At 37.4% G+C, this 26,888-nt stretch overlaps 3 protein-coding genes across 3 annotated transcripts; 1 reads left to right on the top strand and 2 right to left on the bottom strand.

Annotated features, from left to right (window-relative positions):
* The first annotated feature begins 1,652 nt into the window (after positions 1-1,652).
* LOC102690548 (ficolin-1-like) lies at positions 1,653-7,321 on the top strand. The gene is made up of 8 exons (XM_015356531.2): positions 1,653-1,795; positions 1,999-2,130; positions 2,856-2,909; positions 3,932-3,967; positions 4,274-4,401; positions 4,494-4,623; positions 5,442-5,576; positions 6,220-7,321. Exons 1-8 carry the CDS (start codon positions 1,711-1,713, stop codon positions 6,465-6,467), a joined length of 948 nt encoding a protein of 315 aa, XP_015212017.1. The 5' UTR covers positions 1,653-1,710; the 3' UTR covers positions 6,468-7,321.
* An 877-nt stretch (positions 7,322-8,198) lies between these two features.
* LOC102690750 (ficolin-2-like) lies at positions 8,199-15,010 on the bottom strand. The gene is made up of 8 exons (XM_015356359.2): positions 14,866-15,010; positions 12,682-12,813; positions 12,488-12,541; positions 12,076-12,111; positions 11,476-11,603; positions 11,254-11,383; positions 10,108-10,242; positions 8,199-9,147 (listed from the first exon to the last, which is right to left on the bottom strand). Exons 1-8 carry the CDS (start codon positions 14,948-14,950, stop codon positions 8,900-8,902), a joined length of 948 nt encoding a protein of 315 aa, XP_015211845.2. The 5' UTR covers positions 14,951-15,010; the 3' UTR covers positions 8,199-8,899.
* Positions 15,011-17,697: 2,687 nt separating this feature from the next.
* Positions 17,698-25,687, bottom strand: LOC138216012 (ficolin-2-like). Its single transcript, XM_015356361.2, has 8 exons — positions 25,541-25,687; positions 23,854-23,976; positions 23,574-23,627; positions 23,162-23,197; positions 22,530-22,657; positions 21,250-21,379; positions 20,094-20,228; positions 17,698-18,729 (listed from the first exon to the last, which is right to left on the bottom strand). Exons 1-8 carry the CDS (start codon positions 25,623-25,625, stop codon positions 18,479-18,481), a joined length of 942 nt encoding a protein of 313 aa, XP_015211847.1. The 5' UTR covers positions 25,626-25,687; the 3' UTR covers positions 17,698-18,478.
* Positions 25,688-26,888: the final 1,201 nt, after the last annotated feature.

A 26,888-nucleotide genomic window follows, 5' to 3' on the forward strand; every position in this document is an offset into this window, starting at 1 on the left:
TCTGTTCTTGTATTATATGTTCTGTGACCTCCATATTTAAAAATATAAGTGAGTAACAAGTCTCCCAAAGAATAGGAACTGTGACTAAGTAGAGAAGTGAACAGTGTGATGAACATATAATAGAGAAGCAATTCTCTTTAGGAAAGCGGGAACTCGGTCATACAAATGCTTGTCTTGGGACAGTTATAAATTTAAAAATGTTTTGGAAGCACACCAATGCCAAGGCCACAGGGACACAAAGGATACTGAAGTTAACAAAATGGTTAGTAGAGCAGGCTGGCTTTCATCAGAGCCATTAATGTGTATATCCTGAACTCAAAACAAATGGCTAATTTGTGAAAAAACAGGATGTACAGTATAATAAAGTAAAGCAACTGAGAGCACATACTGTACTCTAAAAGGAGTACTTGTAAAATGCCAACCTATCCAAAATGGATTTTAGGTTAGGTCATATTTTTTAATTTTTTTTCCTTCCTGAAATGTTTTGAATCTCACAATAAATGTTTTTAGAAATTGTGTATTTCTGATTTTTTTTTAAGAAAACATTTAAACAGTTGTTACGAAGTGGTCAAGAACTCAATGGTAAAATCCTGCTGTAACAGATTTAGATCTTATTCTGTTCCGTTCTACCAAGGGGTAAAAATGAAACCATAAGAAAGGTTACAGGAGAGAGGAGTCCCTTTCAACCAGATTGTGGGCACTCGGTTGGATATTCAGTGAATGCAGGATCTTATCCAGCCGTTTCTTGAAAAATCCCAAGAAATCAACTTAAGCATTCATGTGCAAAGATGGTTTTCTTATTCCCATTCCTAAACACCATTCCTAATTTCCTTTTCAATTCTAGGGTCTCTGTTGCATTGAAGACATGAAGTAGCCTATTCGATAAAGTTCATCTTTCACTTATTTTCATAATTACTTCAAATCCATTTGAAAGTGTCCATTATTTCAAACTGAAAAGGAACCTTTTTTTCAACTTGTGTGTGATTAGTGTACCTTTTTATCTTTTAGACTGCCAATTAAATGTGGTGCTCTATTTGAAATCTTTCAAGTGCAGCATTAGCAGTTTTGGAACATCATTATCTGTTGATGCTGAATAGGTTGGTGTAGAATTGTGGCACATTTTCTCTTGTTCGGAATTTTAGACTTGCTGCATATCAGAGCGTTTGTGTTTTAACATTTCCTTTGTGTAACACTTTGTGGAGAGGAAAGATAGTGTCCACTCAATATGTAAAATCTGCCTGATTTGATGTATTTCTGTAGTAAATGAATGTTTTGTGGACAACACAAAATCCACACTGTAACACAATCAGATAGTTGATGCATAATTGATTTTTTTAATCTATTCTAATCCCATTGTCCTCCAAATGTTCAACTGTCTTTTTTAAATAGAATTTAAAAAAGCTGAAAATTGATAATGGAGATAAAGCAAATCCAACCCAAACTTTCTCTTTAACTTAAAAAAAAACTGCTCAAAAGTATTTAGAAAGGTTTGCAATTTTTTGTAATCTTACTATTACCCAACCCTTAAACAGAGTTATTGTTATTGTACTTCCTTCACTGATGTGTTTATCCCAGAGCAGGATACAGGAAGAGCAGGGGTTACACTGCACCCGTCTTCCACTATGCAGTCTGCCCTGTATAAATACAGCTTTTCCCCTTGGAGAAAACATCCCTTGAATTGAAAGGGCAGCATATTTGATCAGCAACAGAATGAATTTCCAGAAGGTAACTGAAACCACCCTTGTTCTCTTCTTGTGGCTCACTGTGGTTGCCTTCGCAGAAAGCACCTGTCCAGGTAAGTGCTGACACTTAACGAATGAAGTCCAGTTAGGCTTAATGCAGTTCTGTGTCTAGTATACATTCTAAATCAACTAAACAGGTTTATCTTGCATGCCAAGGAGTACAAAGGTGAAGAGGCTAGAGTAATCCCCTTCTGAACTGCCCTCCCGCATCACTTACAGCTCAGTTTTCCTGTTGATGTGCTCTTCTGTGTCACAGAGGTGAAGGTTGTGGGCCTGAATGACAAGGACAGACTGACCATCCTTCAGGGCTGCCCAGGACACCCAGGGATACCAGGTACTCCTGGAGCTCCAGGCATGAAGGGAGAACAAGGCCTGCCAGGCCCTCAAGGTATGATCCAGCTTCTCCTCTGCGGGAGTAAATGAGGACCACAACTGTCTTCATTTTTGTGTTTTGTGCAAGTTTTAGCTTAACAAAATAGTTTAACAGCTGTAGTTCAAATGCTGCATTTGCTAAAGGTCATCAGGGGAAGGTTTACAAGCTTTAGTTCTATTGACAAGCTGAGCTTGGAGCTGAGCTTACAAGTTATGGCTCTTAATGTAGTTAAGGTTTGGGGTGACAAAACATAAATTTGTCAGGCCATGGCCAACAACATGAAAGGAAAACAGTATTATTTAGAGACTGTTAGTCATTACTTACAAGTAGTGTTTTTTATTAGCTCATTATTTGTTTTTGATTGTTTTATAACTCAAATAGCATATCTTCACATTATTCAAAGTAGATTGACAAGACTTTCAGAAACAGTCTTTTCCTTTGCTCTACAAATATCATGCAGAAAATTAGAACTTAGAATCAGTTCCTGCTTGCAGCACTGTATTATAGAGTTGGCTATTAACATTATCATCAGTTTAAGGCCCAGTGTGTTCATACATTTGTTAATTCTGTAAAACTGGGCTTCGAACTAAAACAAGATGTATTGGCAGCCCAGGCCAGCATGAACTTCAACTGGAAAACTACCATTCGAGTGGTTAACTCTAGTCAGTTTGACACTTGTAACAGTTTCTTCGGTTGGTAATGACTGGCCTTTTCTTCTCAGCTGGATTTCTGTATTTTAGGTTTAAAAGGAATAGAAGGAGCTTTTGGGAAGATAGGTCCTGCTGGAGCCAAAGGTAAATAGGGACTGATTTTTGTTTTCATTTTTTGTTTATATTTAGTGAAGAAGCGGGACAGATGATTATTCAATCAGTACAATTGAAAATGTGTTGGCAAAAAGATCATATTGCAGCTTATTCCATTAAAGAAATAACCACTGTATGTTTTGAAACACAACTTTAAGTAAAATAACAGATAGAATAAACTTATAAAGTAATACATCCTAATACAGCCATAAAGCCCAAAACCTAGAGGAAGCTTGTCTAATATTGAACACTTAATTTCCAGAAACACCACAAGTGTTATGCCTCAAGTTTCTATATGTAATTTACCAGCATGTAATAATAAATATTGAATCAGGCTGTGTTTTCTTCATGTGTTGAGTCTTTCATGCATCCATTTTCTAAATGTTTCATCCAATTCAGAGCCGCAGAGGAGCCACAGCTTGTCCTGGCAAGGCACGGGCTCGAGGCAGGATTCAAAGTGGACAGGACTGTAGTCCATCACAGGGCAGACAGACACAGGCATGCACACTCACACCAGGGCAGTTTTCCCAATTAACCTCCCAGTATGTCTTTGGACTGTGGGAGGAGATCAGAGCACCCTGAGGACGCCCATGTGAATGTGGCTATAACAGATAAACTCCATGCAGATAACAGCTCGGGAATTTAACCTAGAACCTCAGCTCTGTGAGACAACATTGCTAACCATTGCGCAAGTGCCATCGCACTTGAGCCTTTCCTCTGTAAGAAATTGGAAAAGCTTCTTCTATCTCTAAGTCCACATTTCCTGCTAAAGGTCAAGGATGTATATAAAGTGTTTTACAGTTTTTTTCTGATTTCTCTAAAACGTCAATCTGCAAACAAAAGTTCTAGCAGAAAATTCAAGAATCCATTATAATCCACATACATTGCTCTTGAGGAAGTTCTGTTGAGGTGACAAGGTTGTTTATAGCCCTAAGTCTCAAGGATCACAACTGGGTGGCGCTAATTATCCTGACACATGAGTTAATATCTTGCCATTTATTTCTTTTTTTCAGGACAGAAAGGAGATCCAGGGAATCAAAGAGACACAGGTACATGTGAGCTGGAAATTAACCAAACTAAAATTAAAAAATACCCATCTGTAGTATAAGGCCACAGTCAAACCAGACGTCTGTACATCATTACAAAAAAGGATGATTAAAAATCAGAAATCCATTTAAATTTGGTAGGATTGTTCCGTGTCAAAAATAATCAAATAATCTGAGGGTGAGAGGTGTCAGACATTTGGTTTGCTCATGATAGTGCTGTGATCACAGTGTTTCTACAGTTCACACTGTGTATTGTAAAGGGAGGCATGTGTCTGTTCAGCTGCCTGTGTGATGCCATCGTTCTTCCAGGGGCTCGGAACTGTAAGGAGCTGCTGGACCAGGGGAACTACATCAGCGGCTGGTACACAGTGAGGACAGAGGGAGACAAAGACATCAGGGTGTTCTGTGACATGGAGACAGACGGGGGCGGCTGGCTTGTGAGTAACACGTTATCTTAACATGAAAGCAGAACAAAAATGTTTTTACCTTCAAAATGTTGTTTTACACTGATACATTGCTGTGTCTGCAGGTATTCCAGAGGAGGACAGATGGGTCAGTAGATTTTTTCAGAGACTGGGCCTCTTACAAGCGAGGGTTTGGTAACCAGCAGTCAGAGTTCTGGCTGGGGAACGACCACATTCATTCACTGACCAGCTCAGGTGAGTCAGGGCTGTGTCAGCACAGGAACTGCAGGAAGCAAATAAGATTATTTAATAAGTCAAAGATGTACTAAGAAAAACTAAACAAAGACATTTTTTCCATGTGTTTCAATGTGTTTCTCCTTTGTAACTGCACTTAAAAAGTCTTTAGGTTTTTTACAAATGATAATTATAGATAAAGAAACTGAAGTAGTAAAATTTTAAATATGGGCAGTTTTAATATCCCAGGTTGCTTGGGAAAAAAGTGCCTTCCATGGTGCATTTGTAAGTAAATAAATGCAAACACCTGCCTTGAGAATCTCAGTCGAATAGTGCCCTTATTGTGAGAGATCAATACATGATTTATTTTCATTCCTGCTTGTAAGGATTGTGAAAATACCTGATGCTTTTAAAGTAAAAGTAAGTTGACCTTTGTGTTCTGAAAACTGAGCACTTTGGAGCAATGAAACACATAATACATGTACAATTATGGCCATGGGAGATCCATGCCCAGGATTTACAACAGTGGACACCAGAAGCTCTTACCCCAGTGTGACCCACCATTTGTGTTCACACTGTCTTGTGTGCCCTTTGTGATCAATGGCAGTGTCAGTGCCCTGTGCAGTCATTGTCTTTTTTCCTACGTGTTCTCTCTCTCTCCTTTTACACACACACCAGAATCATTGCTCCACAATGCTCAGGTTTTATAAGACAGTTGTTTAAAGAGGCTAACTCATTTCAAACTGCACCATGTGTACTTTCTGTACCGAACAAATTTAAATTGAGGTCAATGTATTTCGAATGGAAAAGAATGTGACCAGTTCTCTTTTGTTTTGTAGGAATTTATGAATTAAGAATTGACTTCAGGGATTTTGACAATGTTTCCACTTTTGCAAAATATGAATCCTTCAAGATTCTAGGAGAATCAGAGAAGTACAAACTCCTTGTGGGAAGATTTGAGGCCGGTAGTGCAGGTGGAGTTTCCTTTCTTTTCCCTCAAGTCACTACTGTAGATAACTGAAGTACAGCTGAAGCCCGTTACAGACAGAACAGATTACAAAGTACAGTATTTTTTATGGTCCTCCACTGTGCCACTGTGATTTCCATTCTATTGACATAGATCCACTAAGATCCGTGCTCCAGCAGAGTTTCAGAAGATGAAGAAAAGATTTCGGATATTTTTAACTTTTCTGTGTAGAAAGCTATCGGGAATTTACATTATGCACTTTAAAGTATTTAACTCAAGCAGTTTGCATGTTCTCTTCTTGTGTATATAGGATTTCTCTGGGCGGTCTGGTTTCTACCCACCTTGCACAGCCATGCTGGGTATTTCAACTGGTGTCTAACGTGGTGTCTAAAGTATGGGTGGGTGTGTCCTATGTGGACTGGTGTACAATCCAGGATGCTAGGCCCCCTTTTGGCCTTTAATTTCAGAATGGGCTTCAGGAGCAAAAATTGTTTTATCCAGGGTGTGATTTGATCGTCTTATTTTGCAGTGTCAGGCTTTTTGGAAGTGAATTTTCTAACTTTATTGTCAAAGCTATTGTTTCCCAGTACTATTGTGTTCTAGTACATAAAAGACTACCTTCTAACAATTCTTTCCTTATCTGTCTTTAGGTGATTCCCTATCAGGTCATAATAACCTGCTGTTTTCTACCAAAGATCATGACAATGATATAGATGATCGTGTCTGCACCAATTTGTACAAAGGGAGCTGGTGGTATGGAAAGTGCCATACGTCCAACCTTAATGGACTCTATCTGGGAGGAGACCATAAAAGCTTTGCTGATGGGATCAACTGGTATTCAGGAAAAGGCTATAACTATTCCTACAAGTACTGTGATATGAAAATAAGGCCCCGCTGAGCTGGACAGTGGGGAAAGTGATTGTTGTCAAGGAGTTGTCAAATACTTGCAATAGATAAAATACAGACATTTTCATTGTGCTTTTTTTTTTGAGAGTATGTAAGTATGTGTTGTGCTGTATTCCAAGGATTCATTTAAAACTGTTCCATGTGTAGTGTTTCACTGAGAGCTCTGTCTGTCTGGCACACACTCAAACCCTAGTTATGCTATGAATTTCCAAGTATTTGTGTATTGCAGTACACCAAAATTTGAGCCCCCTGTTGACCTCTCTTGGGTATTTTTGGGTGCTACAGTATATCACTATAACAGGCTCACACATTGAATAAGACCTGTTATGTATACTTTTGATTAATTTTGTGTGGTGAGCGAAGGTGAAAATAACAATCTATTTCTGATTCACTTTTCAAGACTGTGAGCTGTAATATTAGACAAAGGTATATCAGGCCTATTTGTTAGACACAACATGCTGATTCCAGAGGGAGTCAGATGGAAAGTTCTGTTTCATCCTGGTTTTGATTTTGGAAGGACTGAGTAACATAATACCAAACGGCAACAAGCTGCCAGAGATGTTTGTCAGTCTATACTAAAGATGTCACAAACCAGAAACAGTGTTGGATCATACACTGATCTGACAATCAGCGTTCAGTCACACTTTACCTCTGTACTTCTGACATTGTTTGGACATATAAAAGGTGGCTGATAAATAATCTTTAGTGTTCTGCATTTTTCAGTAGATCAAAAAGAAAAAGTGCCCTGCACATTTATAGCAGTAAACTCATATTTTGTTGCATTTTCCAGTGTCAAGGTGTGTACTTTTTTCTTGTCAAGAAATAAACCTATGAGAGACATACAGACTTTCAAGAATCTGTTGTTCTTCTGTGCATTCTGGGAATGTTCCATTAATATAGCTGGGTGGGGAAAGGCTTAATCCTGTTGAAGAGCATTATTTGAAAAAGAGTCCCAGTAAACTTTAGGGAAACTTAATATACAGGAGGAGACTAAATTTATTGCTGAGTTTTACAGTGAATTAAAGGCTGCTCCCAAAAGCATGAAAAGTAACATATTATTAATATATTGCTAGATGCTTTGTATCATTTGCCTGTTGATTTTTGAAAATGCATTTAAGATTAGGGTGACATAGGTATATGGACGTTGGCATTGTTAACACACAGCCCAGAGCCCAGAGTGATATTCTGTGACCTTCTGTATGGAGTTTGCACGTTCCTCTATGTTCAAATAGGTTTTTTCAGGTGCTATAGTTACAAAGACATTCCATATACACGCTGGGTATTTGAACAAGTAATAGGCTTGTTCCTTGCTGAAAAGAGAAGAAACAAAACATAACATTTTGGCTGTGGAGCCTTTTTCGGGTGAAAGATAGGGCAGTCAGCAAAGATAATGTAGCATGGGAAAACAAAAGCCTGGAGACAGAGTGGCCAATCAAGTGGTGTGAGGTCTAGAGAGGTGAGAGGTGGGAAACGAAACCTACAAATGAATAGAGAGAATTTGAAGATAACAAGTCTGTCGTTCAGAGAAGGGGGAAGGTATGAAGCAAGTTTCAGGATAATTTTAGTTTCTGATGTCTTCCTGCTATAGGAGTTAAGAAACCCTACTTTGAGAACGCAGACGGAGAGATCAGTGTGATCATGGCCGTCAGAGGAAAAATCAGAGCCATCAGAAATGTGATCAGGCCATGACCACACTTAAGAATGGGACCAACAGACTCCAATATGCATTGACAAAGCATTTATTTATGAGAAAAATGATAAAGCATCTACATGAGAAAAACCTGACATTTAAAAAAACCACAGTTTTTAGTATTAGTGAAAGGTTATCGGTTCTCTGTGAATTGCTTCGTAGTATATCACAAGCTTTAAAGGAGATATAAATGTGATTGTTGCACCCATTTTCCCCAATGGAAATTATTAGGGGGATAAAGCATATAATAACAGGAAGCCACGAAACCTGATGGTTTGTTTATTGGACATATGCTAAAGAACTGAGGTGAAAAGAATCTATGTTCCAACCTGTTCCACAGCATGAAGCCAATCCAATAAATATTTAGATTGTATTTCAGTCACTTTTATATTTTACTGAAAATTAATTATTTTTTTCCAGATCACTTTTGCACTTTAGGTCACCATAATAATGATTTAAAATTGTAAATTGTCCACAGCATAATTGGGTCCAAAAATAGACGACAAAGTGGCAGTCAACATACATTGCTTAGCCCAACACATTAAAAACAACTTTTCTAATTGTTAATTGTGTTGTCCATAAATAGATACTAAGTATATGCAATAAATCTTTACAAACCCCCAGTATTCTAGTAGCTTCCATCAAAGCAAAAAAGAAATCTGTCTCAAATGCAGTGTGTGTTGTCTGGTGATATGTGATGATGAGGGATCTACTTAGAAAGCGGAGGTGAGTTCTCAATGAGGTCTTATTTTCATACTACAGTACTTATAGGAATAATTGTAGCCTTTGCCAGCTTCCCAGTTGACTCCATTAGCGAAGCTTTCGTGGCTTCCTCCCAGATAGAGACCGTTAAGGTTGGAACCGTGGCACTTTCCATACCACCAGCCTCCCTTGTACATGCTGCTGCAGTTGCAGTCACAGCTATCATTGTCACGGTCTTTGGTAGAAAAGGGCAGGTTGTTATGGGATGTAAAGGAATCGCCTGAGGACAGAAAATGAGGAAATTTTGATCAAGTCACAGAGGACGTATCCTTTTGCTCCCTGAACTCTACAAGGTGAAGTTCTCTTCCTCTAAACCATCATCATAGTTGCACCAAAATATTTTTGCTTTATCATAGGCAAGCCACTTTAAAGGGTGTGGGGGCTGTATAACATTTTGTGACTGTACTGACAAAATATACAGTACGCTGTATATCTTTTTATTTGTTTCACTGATTTTACTCCGCTTTTGAAATTCCAGTTGTGAAACTCAGTAGCTTAGACAGACACTCAGGCCTAAGAGATACCTGCTTGTATTTGATGTTAAAATACTGATGCTAGTGTTTTGTCAACTGCAAAGTGAAAATTAAAAGTCACATTGACTATGTGTACCTTGACGTTTGATTGTATTATCAGATTCATTCTATAAAAAAAAACCTGTATCTAAAGTTGCCTGATGTCCAGATATCACTGTTGTGGGCATAGACTGTATCATTAGCCAAATGTGAATGAAATTCCCCAAGTGGCAGGACATACAAATGGCTGTCTGTGTTGGATGGGCTTGAATCCATTTCTTGACTTGGCCCTGCAATCCTGCAAGTTATGACATCATTGCTTCTCCTCCAATCATTGTTAAGTCACCTGAAAGCCACCACAGAGCTTGCATCTTAACTAGTGTGCATCAGAGTGACCATTGCCATTAATGCAGAGTGGTCTGCTACATGACTGACTGGGACTAACCAAGGGTAAAAAAACAAAATTATTGCAAACTCTATTTTATAACAAAATCAGAGGTTTTTAGCAGTATGAAGCATTGTTCTTTCAAGACTGCAATACTGATCATACTCATGGGAAAGGAGCCACAATGAGCATTTCTCTGCATTTGATGGTAGTTAATTTATTTAACCAAAATGATGAGTTATCTTGGTGTTCTACAGAATAGATTGAAGAGATGGGGACTTACCTGCACTACCAGACTCAAAACTTCCCAGCAGAATCTTATAATTGTCAGATTCCCCCATGATCTTAAAGGACAGGTATTTTGCAAAGGTGTCCACATTATCGAAGTCCTTGAAATCTATCCTTAATTCAAAGTTTCCTTTAAAATAAGACCAACAAATCAAACACTCAAAATCACTATAAAGGAGAACGGAGGAGAATGACTGGTTATTATTCTGGCACTTTTGCATTCACTTATAACTGCATGTTCCAGAAGACTCAGTGTCATTTATTAAGACGATGTAAGGCTATTTTTCTTACTCTGTTGGCTAGCCTGGGCAAACAATTCTTGAAGAAGGTCTTCAGTACATTTAAGGAGGGGGAGGGGGGCAAATGTCAATTGGTAGTGTAGATGTCAATCTTCCATCCATCTTTTTTTCTAACAGCTTTATCCAGTTCAGGGCTATGGGGGCGACAGAGTCAGAGCTTATCCCAGCCAGCAGCTGGGGCAAGGCAAGGCACACTCTTGATAGGACAGCAGTTCATTGCAGGACACGCTGCAAAACCCCACTTGAACCCGGGCAGAACATACGAACTCCACGTAGGTAGCACCTGAGGTCAGGAAATGAACCTGAGGCCCCAGATATCTTAAGTTTTTACTCATTTATTATTTATTATTATTTTACTGGAACACTTCCCAATGAAGCACCTTTTGATGTCTCACTTGGGAAATCAGAGACATCCTTTTATGAGTCTAGAACCTTTAACTACTGTTCCACACTGCTGCTACATTTTGTAGCCAAATGTTCACTAGAGAGAAAACAAATAAGTATTTCTGATGTTCATGCAATATGTTCCTACTCTTTGACGTCAATTACTCTTGTTACAGTATGTGAAATGTTTGCTACTAAAAAGACAATTAAGGTCGCTAGTATACGTTAAATGTACAATTGTCTGCTGTTCCAAATCCTGCAGTTCCTGTAGTTATAGGTTTTAAATGCATTAAAGATGTTCATTAAAATAAGAAAATAACATATTAAATAATACAGAAAGTTGAGTGTACTGGATAATCGTGTTTTTGATTCACTTCTTGTTGGCAAAATGTTTCTCTTTGTAATATTATGCAGCTCAATTGTACCAGCTCATGCAGTTCCTCTGCTGGCAGACTCACCTGAGCTGGTCAGTGAATGAATGTGGTCGTTCCCCAGCCAGAACTCTGACTGCTGGTTACCAAACCCTCGCTTGTAAGAGGCCCAGTCTCTGAAAAAATCTACTGACCCATCCGTCCTCCTCTGGAATACCTGCAGACACAGCAATGTATCAGTGTAAAACAACATTTTGAAGGTAAAAACATTTTTGTTCTGACTTCATGTTAAGATAACGTGTTACTCACAAGCCAGCCGCCCCCGTCGGTGTCCATGTCACAGAACACCCTGATGTCTTTGTCTCCCACTGTCCTCACTGTGTACCAGCCGCTCATGTAATTCCCCTGGTCCAGCAGCTCCTTACAGTTCCGAGCCCCTGGAAAAATTATAACGTCACGCTGGCAGCTGAACAGACAGACACATCTCCTTCCTAGTGAGGTGTTATACTTTTTTAAAAGGCAGGAATCTTCAGTTTCTGTAAAGGTGAACTGCATAAAGACCAATTTATTCATTCATTTTTGTATTTTAAAAAAGGTACTGAAGCAACCTCACAAGCATATTTCCTTTTTTCTGAATAGCATTTTCCTGCATTATAACTATGGAAAAAAAAATTTCCACATTGAAGTTAAACAATTTATATGTGTTGACTTTTTCCAGACAGATGTCTTGGGATCATCTGCAAATGTCTAGGCTCACCTTGTCCAGATTTTCCTATTTTAAATGGGTATGCAGCTTTCTGGTTTACTTTCAGCTTTGGTTGCTAGTCTCCATGTAAACAGATTTGCTCAACAATTACCCATTTTTGTATATAAAATGTCCTGTTAGAAGGAATGGATTACACAGCTCACCTGTGCCGCTTTGAACTGATGGCTCTCCTTTCTGTCCTAAAAAATGAAAAAGACACTGTTAACTGTTAACTAGCTCATCACTGCATCAGTGTTGTGATCCTTGAATCTCAGGGCTATTAATTATTTGGCATCTCTGACTCGAGTGTCTCCACATCAGAAATAGAGCACCAAATAATATCTTCTCCTTCCTGGTGTTTTATCTCTCATTTACCTTTGTAAATTACATTTTTGCTAGTGATTCCCAAACTGTTATCTTACTTCTTTTCCTTTCTTGCCAAATGTTTCAGAATCACAGCTTCTGCTGAGAAGGTTTCTTCTTTTAAATTGTGCACGTTGGCCTCCATGAGTTTCATTGTAATGCTCGACTCCTCTCTTGGATATCACTCATTTGAATTTATTTTCTCTCTTTTACCTTTAGCTCCAGCTGGACCAATCTTTCCAAAAACTCCTGGTTCTCCTTTCATGCCTGAAATGCAGAAATACAGCTGAAAAGAAGATTATCAGTGACTGGATGTTGCTGTTACCTCTGATTAGATGGTTGGACTGAATGTTTGAGTCCATTTTAGCTGCCATTGTGGAGGAGAAGTCAAAACATTTTCAACTCACCTTGAGGGCCTGGCAGGCCTTGTTCTCCCTTCATGCCTGGAGCTCCAGGAGTACCTGGTATCCCTGGGTGTCCTGGGCAGCCCTGAAGGATGGTCAGTCTGTCCTTGTCATTCAGGCCCACAACCTTCACCTCTGTAACACAGAAGAGTTCAACTTCATCTTGAATACTGAGTGAGAGAGCTGGAAAGAACAGCTTGAGGTAGGAAATACTTTACTTTATTTACTGTTAAATAATGTATTACTAGTACTTGAACAAGGTCGTTAATATTTTTCCTACTTTGGGCATTTCATGAAATGCTTCAATTCAATGAATTCAATTAACTGTATGAGATACTGTGGTCTGATGATTAAGTAAAGATATCGTCCAACACTCACAGTTTTTGAAACTCTATTTTGAAATTTGAAATAGTTCATTCTCATTTTAATAATTTGACAATAAGATCAAGAGCAACAAAACTAAATCATGGAAATGTATGATTTCAGTTAATATCCTGTTAGAATGTTTGTAGTTTTCAAAGCCACGAGGAACTGAATAATTTTGTTCCAATGAGGGAATTACGAAAGCAGACAATACCATAATTAGGCTGACCAGATTAATCATTCCTTAAAATAAGCATTACCCCAAAACTTTAAAAGCCATGAATATACCTAAGCAGCTGGCATATTTAGAGCCACCCGAGGTATTTGTTCTTTGGCACAGCTTTAGTGAAAAGAAAAATATAGTAAATTAGGCTCACTGGATTAAACAAATATTTAAAGAACACACAACATACACATACAACATATGCATTAGACTGTTTATAAACATCTCGAAAGCCTGCGTCCTAACCAACAAGCAAAACCGCTGACTACTGCCAAGTATTCGAATCCTATATTATACCCAACCAGCCCAAAAATAGAGATATACCTGCTTTTTGCCTGTTCCCAATAGAATACAATCTAATGTTAAATCTCTCTTTATAAATCCCACTTGCTTTAAAATGAATGGGAACCCACCTCCCTGTTCTAAAAAATGCATCCACTAACCTGAAGAGACTGCTTTAAACCGAGGGGTTCTTTATACGGGAAATCAGAGTTTCCTTGAAAGGACAGATTGACAAGCGACAAGCTCTCTTAACAAGTTTCAAATACTTAACTTGAATCTGGTCTTAAAGGCTGACCTGAACAAGGACCTACCATCTGGCACTGTCTCTTCTCCTCTTCCCTTGTGTCTTCTTGTCTTTTCTCTCGTCCTTCTTTCTCTCTCTGCCTACTTGTCTGTTTTATCCTCTGTTCCTCAGCTCTTAACCTTTTACCCGGAACTTAATTAACCAGGTAAACCAGATAATTGTTTTGATCAGTGTTTCTTGGACTCCCTCCTGCTCTGCAAGCATCTCAGTTCCTTCCTTGCTTTGAAGGTCCTAAGAGCAGTAAATGTTGAGCTAACTGGATGTTTGACTATCCCCCACCTAACTGGCTGTAACAGTGTCTTCCACGTACTGCATAATAAAGAGAATTTCCAATTGTTACTATTTTTCTTTATGAATTTCATTGACACTTTTAGTTTTTCTTTCCTGTGTTATATGTTATATATATGTATGTTATTAGTGTTTCTGTTAAATTATTTTCTAGACAACTATAAAGGGTTATGGGTAAACCTTCCACATTACAACATTACTATTAAAACCAAGCACATTTCCTATATTCAGTTAGCCCCTTTTCCCTACTTTTTTGTATAATAATTTTAGCATGATAAATAAGAAAATATATTAGATAGTGAGAACACATTTGGCAGAAAATAATAAAATGGGGATAATTCAGTGTATGATATTGAAATAAGAATACAAAGGAAATCACAGAAAGATGATGCCTGTAGTTAAAACCTTTATTTTTTTCATTGTGGCATTCACTAAGTAGGACAAAATGATATATTGAAGTCCCTCCTTTCTTTTTGTGAAATGACATAAATCATTTATACAAATGACATACATCTTCGGAGAGATGTGTAGAGCCCAGATCTTAAGTTTTCTGACATTGTTAGTTATCACTGCAAATAATCATTCTAGGCAACGATGACAAGAAAGAAACACATAACATGTTTAAAATTACAAGGAGGTAATTTTAAAAATAATAGAAAACTGCAACCTTCTACCTATATAAAGAAATAATAATCAGAATTGCCAGTTCCTTAGCTGACAGACTTACCTGGACAGGTACGTTCTGAGCTGGTAACCACTGAGAGACACAAGGAGAGAATGAAGGTGGTTTTAGAAACTGTTTGGAGAATCATTCTGCTGCTGGTCAAGATACTGTCCTGGCTGCCAGTTTTGTGTTTTAGGGTGTTGACCTGTTTCAGGGGAACAGCCCTATTTATATCATCCAGACTTTTCTTTAGCAGCATTTGTAACTGTCGTCACAGGAGGTGGATTTTACGATTCTCAGTTGGTCTCTTTCCTCTCTGCAATAAATCATGTAAGGAGATAAGGAATTCTTCAATAAATTATGATCAGCAGCAACCACAGTAAGGTTTTGTTATATACAATTGATGTGAGAAATGACAAACTATCCCTTCACCAAAGTTCAGCTCTAATTCATACAGAAATCTAAAAGAACACCCATTTTGTGTTTCCCAGAATTCGAGTCCCCTTTATACTGTTGTCTGTTCAAGACTAGAATAACATGTTATTTTAGATTGTCAATATAATATACAACTTTGAGCACAGGTATCCATCCGTTACTATCTGTTATCTGTCTACTATGTGTTAATCCATCCTTTACTATAAATTGTGTCTGTGTTTATACTCTTCCATAAAATGACCAAAGAAATCAGTGAGCTCATGGGATTTGAAAACACTGTACAATAGAACTACTCCAGCCGCCTTTCCTCTTCTTCACAGAACATGCTATGGAACTGATTTACATAATCTCTCAGCAACCTTTTAGAATGTGTTTCTGAAGTGTGATCTATTGGTAATCATCACACCAGCCCTCTGAAAACACAATCCTTTACAACCCGAATGCAAGATAGCGGTGAGGTTGGTGTGCGTGAATATATATTTATTAAAACTGATGAGTTAAGTGGGAATAAAAATAAAACAAACAAAAAGACTTATGGGAAGAGTTGAGGAAATGGTTGTAAAGTAACAAATAAGAGATCAAGTATATGGATGATTTTAAGTTATGTTTGCCCAGTTTCCTTCAATCTGAAGCATAACAAAAGTCCTTTTTGCATTCCTTGCCAAGTAATGACCCCACATTTATGATCTTGTCTCTGGAGTAGGACATATCTTCTTTTGACTTGAGAATCACCAGGCCTATTTTGTCCATGGCCAAATGGTTTATGGTGGTGCCTGTGGAACTCTGATCTCTCGTTCTGGCCTTTGTGAAGCCACAAGGAATAACAAATACCTCATTATGCAGAAATGTAGGCATCCTGACTTATTTGTTTACAAGAAATGAGCACACGTACAGTAAGATCAGAAGTGTGATTTACATGGGGGTTCATGCAGAACCCTGTCAAGCCATCGTTATACAGCAGTTTGTGTCTCTTAGAAACCTTACTCTTAGCCATCACCATTGTTTACATGATGGACTGCTGTTGGTCTGGGACTCCACTGTTGGCTCAGCACTGGATCAGTGATGCGCCCCAGTCTTGCTTTGTAATCCATGACAATTTATGTCCTCCATCTTAATCATCAGTTTTGCTGCCCACTATATCCAGCCTCTAAGATTTCTTACATGGACCATGTGCAACACATATTATGCCTGTTTTGAACCCTTTGTGTCCATCTGTCCATGTTTTCCATATGGTGCCCAGCAAGTCCGGAGATTTCTTTTTTGTCATGATTGGAAGCTTACAAGCATCTAGCAAGGTCCAGGAATTGCTCTTACAAAGTGAAGATACCCTGGCCAAGTGAAGCCAGTCCTGGTGTAGCTTAGCCAGTTGTGTTCCTTGTCTGAGAAATTGTGATAGTACTCACTATAAGACAAAGCCCAGGCTTAACTCACAGATAGTGGACCATAGGATTCAACCTGCAGTCCAGATGTGTTTCTTTACTTGCTGTGCCTTTTCATAGTCCAACATAAATTTTGATCAACCTTTAAGTTCCAATACCCTCTTCACCTTACCCCCTGCCCAGAACTTGATTGCCATTGGTCAGACAACATTAGTTTACATTGGGATAGTAAATTATAACATATTATATTAGTTTAAATTAGTTAGTTGGAAAGCACATGTCTTTTAAGAGCAAAGCCGACGCCAGATCACACAGAGCATTATAATGACTAATAATATTCATATTTATGTAAAGCTGTAAATATCTGATCAATATTTAATTTGGTGTATTCTTCTGTTTAATACTTGTTTTCAATTCATTTTAATTTGTTGAGAATGAAAATAAAGAACATCTTACTGTTGGGAGTTCCTACATACTAGGGGAGGATGTGGGGGAAAGACTTATTGTGTTAGAAATAATTGTTACTTTTATTATTAAAGCTATTCAAAAGATCTTCCGTGGGCGTCTCTTCTTTGCTATGTTCTTCTGTTTTGATCCTTGCTTAATGACAGAAATGTGACATACTTATATATCTGCTGAAAATCAACCTGTGACATTAGTATTGTACTGGAAATAAATCAGCAGCCTCAGAAAACAATGGTGCCAACTAACAGTTCCCGTTTACAAAAAAATCTCGTACAAAATCAGAATAAAATTGATACCATATTTTCATTCATCTGAGCCTTCAATTCTCAAAAAAATATTTTGCATGGTTTGAAGTGGGACATGCTGATGGGCTTGGAGTAATTCAGCATAACTACTGGTCTGACTCATGTACTGTAAGTGACCAGAAGAGGGCATTATGTTTATATTATTGCTCTTCTGGTTTGATGTTTTTATTCCTTTTATTCTTGTGGGATTGAGTGGCACCATGGACAGACTGTGATCAGTGTTCAGAGAACAAGGGCAAAGCAGGGTGAAATCACAGCACTTCAAATGCAACAGAAAAAAAACATTATAAATTAATTTAAAGGACACAACCTTCAGTGCTTCAGAAACCTTTATTTTAGTACCAAAAGATTGAATTATGTATCATATCCTATGTATTAAAATGATCAAAGTTAAATTGAATTAAGGTAACATTGAATGTAGAATAGAGTTTTAGACACAAATATTTAAAATGCAGACCATAACACAGAAAAAGTTTCCCAGAAGCAAGGTACTGAAAATAATTCTGGGAACAATGAGTAGGTTCCAAAGAAAGAGATAACCAATACATCTCATTACCTGTGTAGCACAAAAGTTACTTTAATCAACAGATTATTCAAAGTAAAAGTTTGGAATGTGATGGGGTTTTTTTTGTGCAAATTGTTGTTACTATTGCATCATGTGCAATATGGTATTTTAGAAAAGCTCTATTTGCTCAACCTGAAGAAGGTTTATCAAACAAGTATTATATAATTTCTCCACGTACAGTATATTACACTAATTGTGTGCTAGTGGTGCTGTACTAGGGTATATTATATTTCACCTTTACCTTATTTTCCTAAATAGATAAACATGTGACAATGTATACTTAAAGGGCTCTAATGGATACCCAATGCACAATATTTAATTACAAATACTGACATCTCTTTAAACCTACCAGCTATACTAACAGTGATGAATGATGAATGAAAATGTTATACTTGTCTGAAGATAATATTGAGGTTCATAACTAAGCATCAGCTGTTATTGTGCCCTGAAATGTTAAGATTTCTTTATAACAAAATCATTGAGAAGAATTAGAGATTTCCCGCTGTGCTGCACCACGAGATAATCTCTCACCGTGGTCTTATTTTCATATCGCTGTACTTATAGGAATAATTGTATCCTTTTCCATTGTGCCAGTTGATTCCCGTGGCAAAAGTGTCATGGTGTCCCTTCAGATACAGACCATTAAGGTTGGATTGATGGCAGCTGTTATACCACCAGGCTCCTGCATACGTAACTGCACAGTTGTCTGAAGTATGACTATCATTGTCTTGATCTTTGGTAGAGAAGGCTTGGTTGTTGTGGTATGTCAGGGAATCTCCTGTGGACAGAAAATGTTTATAGAGATCTGAAGGGAGCCATCAGATGGCTCTTCAGTAGTGAACCACAGTGGACAATAGCCAACATTCAGGTCTACAACATGCTTCCATTAACAAGCTCCTTCTGGTGACTAAACCCTTCATCTGAGAGCTCAATGACATGTGATGGAGGATCACTGATCACTATAATATTCTTTTTAGGGAAATCGTGCAATAAATCTGCAGCTTGCTTTTGTTGCCAACCTGAATTAAACGTTAAGGAAATTATTGTCTGTGTGAAAAGATTTTGCCAGATATATTTCTGTGTTGGTGATATTGTGCAACGAATGCATCAGTGCACAGATTTTAAAAGGATCGTTCATATTACACAAAAATTATAAATATTTCTGAATATGCCATATGTGCTCGTTCCATATGAACCCTTATGGTATCATAAAATGATATTATAAATTTCTAGACTATTTTTGTCTGGTCTGCTTTTACTTTACTTTTATTTTTCAAACATTTTAGACTATGGTCTCATCCTAGAAAGAGATATAGTAAAGAGCTGTTAATTTGTGTTATTTTATACGTATTCAATTTCTGTAATTTGTTGGTGTCACTGATAATGAGGAGATGTGTCTGGTATTGATTGTCTTGACAGTTTTATGTTGTCATACATGATATTATTTTCAGCCACTTTTACACATTATCCCATTAACGTATTTTAAACATATTCTACATGACCTAAAATACCGTACGTGCCTACATTGCGTTCTCCTTACACATCACCAAACCAGGCAGTGAAAAAAAAAAAGACAACAAAACAAAAAAAAAGAGTGCAAGAAAATGCATGTACTGTAAGGTAAGGTTGCAACTGTGAAATTTGTAGCCGTTCTCGTGTATTTTTTGTCTGTTTTTTGTTTAATTTGAACATTTGAGGAATAAATGTCCAATGAACTAGCTAATAAAGTGAGCACTGTATAATTGTACAATGTACAATGTATTGAACCTTTCATGAGTCTCCTGTAAATTGGAAGGTGATATAGAAACTATTTGGCCTTCCACTGTGCTAGAATACATCTGAAACAAGAATTTCTTAAGGAATTTCACAACAAAAACTTGTCTAGCAAATGAAAACTAGTAACTGTTCAGGTGAAGTTGTAGCATTTTAAATGTTGCTTATGTGTAATGAAAATGATGAAAAATCATAATATTACCTAGATATGTTTCAAGACATATTAAAGTAACCAACGAATAATTGATACCTTCATTTACTCTGCACAATTTTAGTCTATGTAATTAAATATTTTAATTAATTCTGAAATATTTACACCAATTACATCTTAAGAGGTCAGTGGATGAACGCATAAAAGTGGGAACTTACCTGCGCTACCATCCACGAACTTCCCCAGAAGGATCTTGTACTTTTCTGATTCTCCCAGAATTTTAAAGGACTGGTATTTTGCAAAAGAACCAACATTATCAAAATCCTTGAAGTCTATCCTTAATTCAAAGCTCCCTTTAATACAAGACAGATAAAACAAACTTCAGAAAATTAATCACAAGTGTTGTTCTATATTGTTGCCCATTCGTTTTTATTGCATATCATCTCAGACATTATTTCTGTTTATTTCTGAAATGTAACATTCCTTTCTTGCTGAACATAGCAAAAACTAATAGTGGAAAACTATTAGAGAAACAATAATGGGAAACATTTTACTGCAACAGTGCTTTTCTGAAAGGAACTGTTCTTCATATATTTCTTACCAGAGATGAAGAGCTGCTACTGTATATTGAAATCCAGGTTTATTACAACAGATCAGACTTATACTGGTTTACTGGGTGTGTGGTTTAAGGCACTAACTTTGGAATTACATAGCCGACTAACTTTGCTAAGACAGGAAATTTGCCTGAGCAGCGCCATTTAAAAAAAAAAAGCCTCTGATTGTCAGAAGTGGAGTTATCAGTGGGCTGCTCTAAGTTAAGTCCTTATCTTTTTAAATTCCACTGCAAAAACATCTGCTTTTTTGTTTTTGTTACTCGCTTTTTGTTATTCTTTCTCAGACTCAGTCCTCAGGTTTTACTCTTTTGAAGATGAAGATCATATCTGCTTCATAGTAAGTTGATAAAGACAATATGTTTGAGGTCTTGAATAAAATTAAAGCAGATCCAACCAGAAGAAGACTCTTCTTCTGTGAATATTTAAAATACAAATTTAATGTAATTAAAATCATGTCAGAAGTCGTGATTCCTACTTTGAAGGTGGGAACAGGTGGATTGATTCCTATTAACAGCTGCTCAAACAAGAATCGGAGAGCAACTTTTTAATAAGTAAAGAATATTGAACCCAGTTTCATTTGCTTCATCTACCTTCAGTAGATAACTTACCTTTAGAAACTGTGGAATGAGCAAGAAAGACATGTTAAAAAGGATAAATCATTAAATCAAATTAAGCTAGAAGATACAAATTCATCTCAGTGATTAAAAATTCAGTTTCAATAAAAACCAGAGACCAAACACCAGTGGACGTGAAGACTCACCTGAGGCAGTCAGAGCATGAATATTGTCATTCCCCAACCAGAAATCTGTTTGCTGGTTACCAAACCCTCTCTTGTAGGCATTCCAGTCTCGGTAGAAATCTACAGATCCATCCATTCGCCTCTGGATCACCTGCCACCATAATTTGTTATTTGTTCCTATTTTTCTTTCCATCAGATTCTAATGACATTTATTCAATACAGGGCTGCTGGGGAACTGAAACCTATCCCAGTTAGCAACGGGCACGAGGCAGGGTACACCCTGTACATGATTATCACACGGCACACACTACCACCAGAGACAGTTTTCCTAGAAATTAATTTGCCTCTTTTTGTTACAGCTATTTTTGTGTTCCATTGTCTTTGGATTGTGGGAGGACACAGGAGCACCCAGAGGAAACTCACATGAACACAGGGAGAATATATAAACCCCACACAGATACAGTAGCACCCCAGGTCCCGTATTGAATCCAGGGTCCCAGCACTGTCCAAATCTCAAGACTAGTCTACTGAAAAGCTCTCACACTTTTGCCATGAAATAGCACCATGAGACAAAACAAGAATACTGCACCTAGCACCCCAGGAATTGGGCCCTGGGCTATGCCACTATGCTGCTAGCTAAATGTATTAAATACCTAATAAATGAGAGACCAGCATTTGTGTTTTTAACAATGCAAATGTACTGCCTTCTGACACATAATCATGACAACTCATGACAACATACTGTACCATATCTTTCAAAGAGATGTCAAAGACACAGACATAATGCCCTCTGTAGATATTGGAGCAGTGAAGTTGAAATGGATGTTTTTGCTATGTACTCAGGCAAGTTGGATTTGAGATGAAAAGATATATATGTGGCTAAAGTATAGATTGTCACATTTGTTTCTGAGTATTTCTGTGCTAACATGGTGTACCGTTTTAGAATAATAGCACTTGTTTTTAAGTATTGGGACAATTCGCTTCCAGGTATTTCTTATTGGTAAGTTGATTTGAGTTGCACACACATAAAAGCTGTAAATGTGTAGTGTTGGATTGAACCTCTGCTCTTCCCTTTGGTGTCTGCCTTTAGAGTCAGCAGCCCTAAACCAAGAAGACTAGAAAATGGTCTAGGAAAGCAAACCAATGGGTGGGAAGTTTGAGGGTGTATCTGTGTGTATTGCAAGTGCATCTTTCAGCACATTAATTTAAACACATTTACTTATGTGCATCCAATACTGTTTTGAGAAGTGGACTAATCTGTCCAGAAATGAGCTGCTACACATTCACATGGGTTCACTCACAAGCCAGCCGCCCCCGTCTGTCTCCATGTCACAGAAAACACTGATGTCTTTGTCTCCCACTGTCCTCACTGTGTACCAGCCGCTGATGTAGTTCCCCTGGTCCAGCAGCTCCTTACAGTTCCGAGCGCCTGGAAGAACGATGACGTCATGCTGGCAGCTGAGCAGACAGACACATCTCTTTCCTAATGAGGTGTTATACTTTTCAACAGACAGGAAATGAAGCACTTTTTGTTCAATCTTCAGTTTCCATAAATGTGTGTTGTAATTCATTCATTCCCTGTTGTATTTGAAAAAGTTAATGAAGCAAACTATTTTCTCACAAGCTTGTTTTCTGTAATTTTGTTTTGTTAATCTAATTTTCCTGCATCATAACTGTTGCAAAACTAGCAAGTTTTATTTTTCAGCCCAATTTTTATAGTATCGATAGATATCATCTGTAAACTTCTAGGCTAGAGGTTGGTCTCAACTTGTCTAATTTTGCCAATGTTAAACAAATGTGAAGAATGATTTCTGACCAGTTTTCTGGCTTACTTTCTGCTTTGGTTGTTAGTTTCCACGTAAACAGACTTGCTCAACAAATACCCATTTTTGTTTACATTTTCCTGTTTGAAAGAAAGGATTACACAGCTCACCTGTGCTGCTTTGAACTGATGGCTCTCCTTTCTGTCCTAAAAAATGAAAAAGACACTGTTAACTGTTAACTAGCTCATCACTGCATCAGTGTTGTGTTCCTTGAATCTCAGGGCTATTGAATTTGTGACATCTCTGACTTGAGTGTCTCCACATCAGAAAAAGAGCACCAAATAATATCTTCTCCTTCCTGGTGTTTTACCTCTCACTCATCTTTGTAAATTACTTTTTTGATAGTGATTCCCAAACTGTTATCTTAATTCTTTTCCTTCCCTGCCAAATGTTTCAGCATCACAACTTATGCTAAGAAGGTTTCTTCTTTTAAATTGTGCACGTCTGCCTCCATGTTCTTCATTGTAGTGCCTGACTCCCCTCTTGGATATCACTCATTTGAATTTATTTTCTCTCTTTTACCTTTAGCTCCAGCTGGACCAATCTTTCCAAAAACTCCTGGTTCTCCTTTCATGCCTGAAATGCAGAAATACAGCTGAAAAGAAGGTTATCAGTGACTGGATGTTGCCTTACCACTGATTAGATGGTTGGACTGAATGTTTGAGCCCATTTTAGCTGCCATTTCGGAGGAGAAGTCATAACATCTTTGAACCATACAGCTGCATACAGCTGAGAGGTGTCCTATTTCTGTCTATTTTTAGTTGCTATGACTTGGGGAGAAGTTAGAACAGCTATCACTTACCTCGAGGGCCTTCTTCTCCCTTCATGCCTGGAGCTCCAGGAGCACCTGGTATCCCTGGGTGTCCTGGGCAGCCCTGAAGGATGGTCAGCCTGTCCTTGTCATTCAGGCCCACAACCTTCACCTCTGTAACACAGAAGAACTCAACTTCACCTTGAGCACTGGGTGAGAGAGCTGGAAGAAGCAGCTGCAGGTAGGAGACATTCTACTTCTTTCGCCGTTTAAGAGTGTATTACTAGTAGATCATCAAGGTAATTTATATTTTACCTACTCTAGACATTTGATGAAATGGCTAATAAAGGGAGTTCAGTTAACCGGATGAGACATGACTGTGTCTGTTAAAATGGCATATCTTATGAAGACATTAGCCAACACACACAGCACCTTCCTTACATGAGAAATTGAAAAATATTGTTACAAATAGGGGGTTACAATATACAGAATACCAGATATAGCATGGGCAGATTAATCAATGCTTAAAATAATTATTCATAACCCCCAAATTGTAAAGCTTTTGCCATGAACATACCTGAGTGGTTTCCAATACCATATTATGCCTAAATGTCGCAATAATAGAGATAAACCTGTTTCTGCCCAAACAGAATGCAGCATAATGTTACATCTCCTGCTACAAAATGAATGTGAACCTATTTTCCTTCTAAAAATGCATCCACTAAACCGGAGAGACTGTTTTTAATCGAGGGATTCTTTATACAGGAAATTAGAGTTTCCTAGAAACAACAAAATGACAAACTTTCTTAATAAGATTCAAATATTTAACTTGAATCTGGTCTTAAAGGCTGATCAGAACAAGGACCTACCATCTGGCACTGTCTCTTCTCCTCTTGCGTTGTGTCTTGTCTTTTCTCTCGTTCTTCTTTCTCTCTGCCTACCTGCCTGTTTTATCCTCTGTTCCTTGTTTCCTCTTAACCATTTACCCAGAACTTAATTAAACAAGGTGATGATTCCTATGATCAATGTGTCTTGGTTTGCCTTATACTCAGCAAACACCTCTATTGCTTCCTTGCCTTGAATGTCCCAAGAACAACAAGTGTTGACACTAGCTTGTTTCATGTTTTTAAAGCATAAGTCTTCATGGTCTTTTTTGGGAATTTAAATTTTCAGTTTTTCTAGCCTGTGTTGTGTTATGCTGATTTCATAGTTAACTGTAAAGGGATGCCATAACACCTTCCACATTACAACACAACTGTTAAACACTTCCCTAACACATTTTCTCATAGTCTGCTTTGAAAAGCTCCTTTTCTATACTTTTTGTGTGATATTTATAGCATGATAAACATGAATGTAAATTAGATAGAGAACAAATTTGGCTGAAAATGATAAAACAGAGACAATACAGTGTATAACGCGAAGAAAACAAAGGAACAAAGGAAATAACAGGAAGGTGCTGCCTATAGTAGAAACCTTTAATATTTGTGGTCTTCACTAAGTACAACAAAATGCCTCATTTGTTTTTTAAAAATCCTTCGGAGGGATGTGTAGAGCCCAGATCTTACGTTTTGCTTTTTTTCTAACACTGTTAGTTATCACAGAAAATAATAATTCTAGACAGCATTGACAAGAAAGAAAGTGACAATGAAGTAGGACACTAAATAGAAAACTGCCACCTTCTTTTCTATATAAAGACAATGATCATCAGAATTGCCAGTTCATTAGATGACAGACTTACCTGGACAGGTGCTTTCTGTGCTGGTAACCACTGTGAGACACAAGCAGATAATGAAGGAGGTTTTGGAAACCGTTTGGAGAATCATTCTGTTGCCGGTCAAGATACTGTCCTGGTTGCCAGTTTTGTTTTTTAGGGTGTTGACCTGTTTTAGAAGAACAGCCCTATTTATATCATCCAGTCTCCTCTTCAACAGCTTTTTTAACTGCCGTCACAGGAGGTGGATTTTACGATTCTCGGTTGGTGTCTTTCCTCCCCACATAAATCTTTTCAGGGGGGAAATCTTCTGAGATAAAAACTGCAATAAATTTGGGTTCTGTTACAAACACAAAGGTTTTATCACAAAATTTGATGTGAGACATGACAATATACCCCTTCACCACAGTTCAGATCTAATTTATGCAGAAACCAAAAGGAACACTAATTATGTTTCCAACTTATCACTTTAACCCTAAATTAAGTTTTATGTAAAAAAAAAAAGTATAGACTCTATATATTCCCATCCAGTGCTAAGGTACAATCAAGAACATGAATGTCCCAAATCTCAGAAGATTGCTCACAAATATTTTTTTTTTTTAACCTACCGGCATATGAAAAATTCAAAGTTTAACAAGGAGCCTATATTTCAGTGTTAAATCCCTGCTCCCCCTGAAAAATTGTAGTTTTCTGTTTGATTATTCTTTCTGGTCTTATGATATTGGCTACTCATACTGTATGTCACACTAATTAACTTTCCACCTGCATTTGTTACTGTGAATAACTGGATCTTAATGCAGAAATTATAGGATTGTGTTGTATTACAGGCATAGTTTTGTTCCTTTGATGTATATCAATGTTAGTTTGTTCCTTTGGTCTTGAGCTATTCTTTACTGGCAACATGAAGTCTGGAGGTTCTAGTCTCTTCAGTATCTATACAGTATTCAGTACTTCCTCTTGGAAATAGTATTAATAAATACTTTATTAGTAGTCCTTGTAATAATAATAATAATAATAATAATAATAATAATAATAATAATAATAATTATTATTATTATTATTATTATTATTATTATTATTATTATTATTATTATTATTATTATTATTATTATTATTAATGATATTATTGTTGTTTACACAGACTGCAGACTGAGTGGCCCATAGTGGCCCCACTAACACCTCTTCCAGCAGGACCTACTGTATATCTATACCGCACATATCCAGCACTACAATATTAATAATAATACATAATTAGAATAATTGCTGAGCTCTGTTAACTCAGATTGTTTTACAGTATTCATTAGAGCGAAGCGACTGGTACCAACAGCTGCAATAACAAATGCTCTGCTGCAAGTGTTAAAAGAGGAATATAAAC

The sequence above is a fragment of the Lepisosteus oculatus genome, chromosome 9, assembly GCF_040954835.1.
Source record: "Lepisosteus oculatus isolate fLepOcu1 chromosome 9, fLepOcu1.hap2, whole genome shotgun sequence".
In the NCBI taxonomy this organism is placed as follows: domain Eukaryota; kingdom Metazoa; phylum Chordata; class Actinopteri; order Semionotiformes; family Lepisosteidae; genus Lepisosteus; species Lepisosteus oculatus.

Excerpts from the sequence above, each read along its gene's own strand:
- LOC102690548 (XM_015356531.2), top strand. The coding sequence starts at position 1,711 with ATGAATTTCCAGAAGGTAACTGAAACCACCCTTGTTCTCTTCTTGTGG. Across the intron at positions 2,131-2,855 it reads AGGCCTGCCAGGCCCTCAAG|GTTTAAAAGGAATAGAAGGA; the intron begins GTATGATCCAGC and ends TCTGTATTTTAG. Across the intron at positions 3,968-4,273 it reads AGGGAATCAAAGAGACACAG|GGGCTCGGAACTGTAAGGAG; the intron begins GTACATGTGAGC and ends TCGTTCTTCCAG.
- LOC102690750 (XM_015356359.2), bottom strand. The coding sequence starts at position 14,950 with ATGATTCTCCAAACAGTTTCTAAAACCACCTTCATTCTCTCCTTGTGT. Across the intron at positions 11,604-12,075 it reads ATCAGTTCAAAGCGGCACAG|GGGCTCGGAACTGTAAGGAG; the intron begins GTGAGCTGTGTA and ends TAATTTTTCCAG. Across the intron at positions 10,243-11,253 it reads TCATTCACTGACCAGCTCAG|GAAACTTTGAATTAAGGATA; the intron begins GTGAGTCTGCCA and ends CTTATTTTAAAG.
- LOC138216012 (XM_015356361.2), bottom strand. The coding sequence starts at position 25,625 with ATGATTCTCCAAACGGTTTCCAAAACCTCCTTCATTATCTGCTTGTGT. Across the intron at positions 23,198-23,573 it reads TGGTCCAGCTGGAGCTAAAG|GACAGAAAGGAGAGCCATCA; the intron begins GTAAAAGAGAGA and ends TTCATTTTTTAG. Across the intron at positions 21,380-22,529 it reads CAGACGGGGGCGGCTGGCTT|GTGATCCAGAGGCGAATGGA; the intron begins GTGAGTGAACCC and ends TTATGGTGGCAG.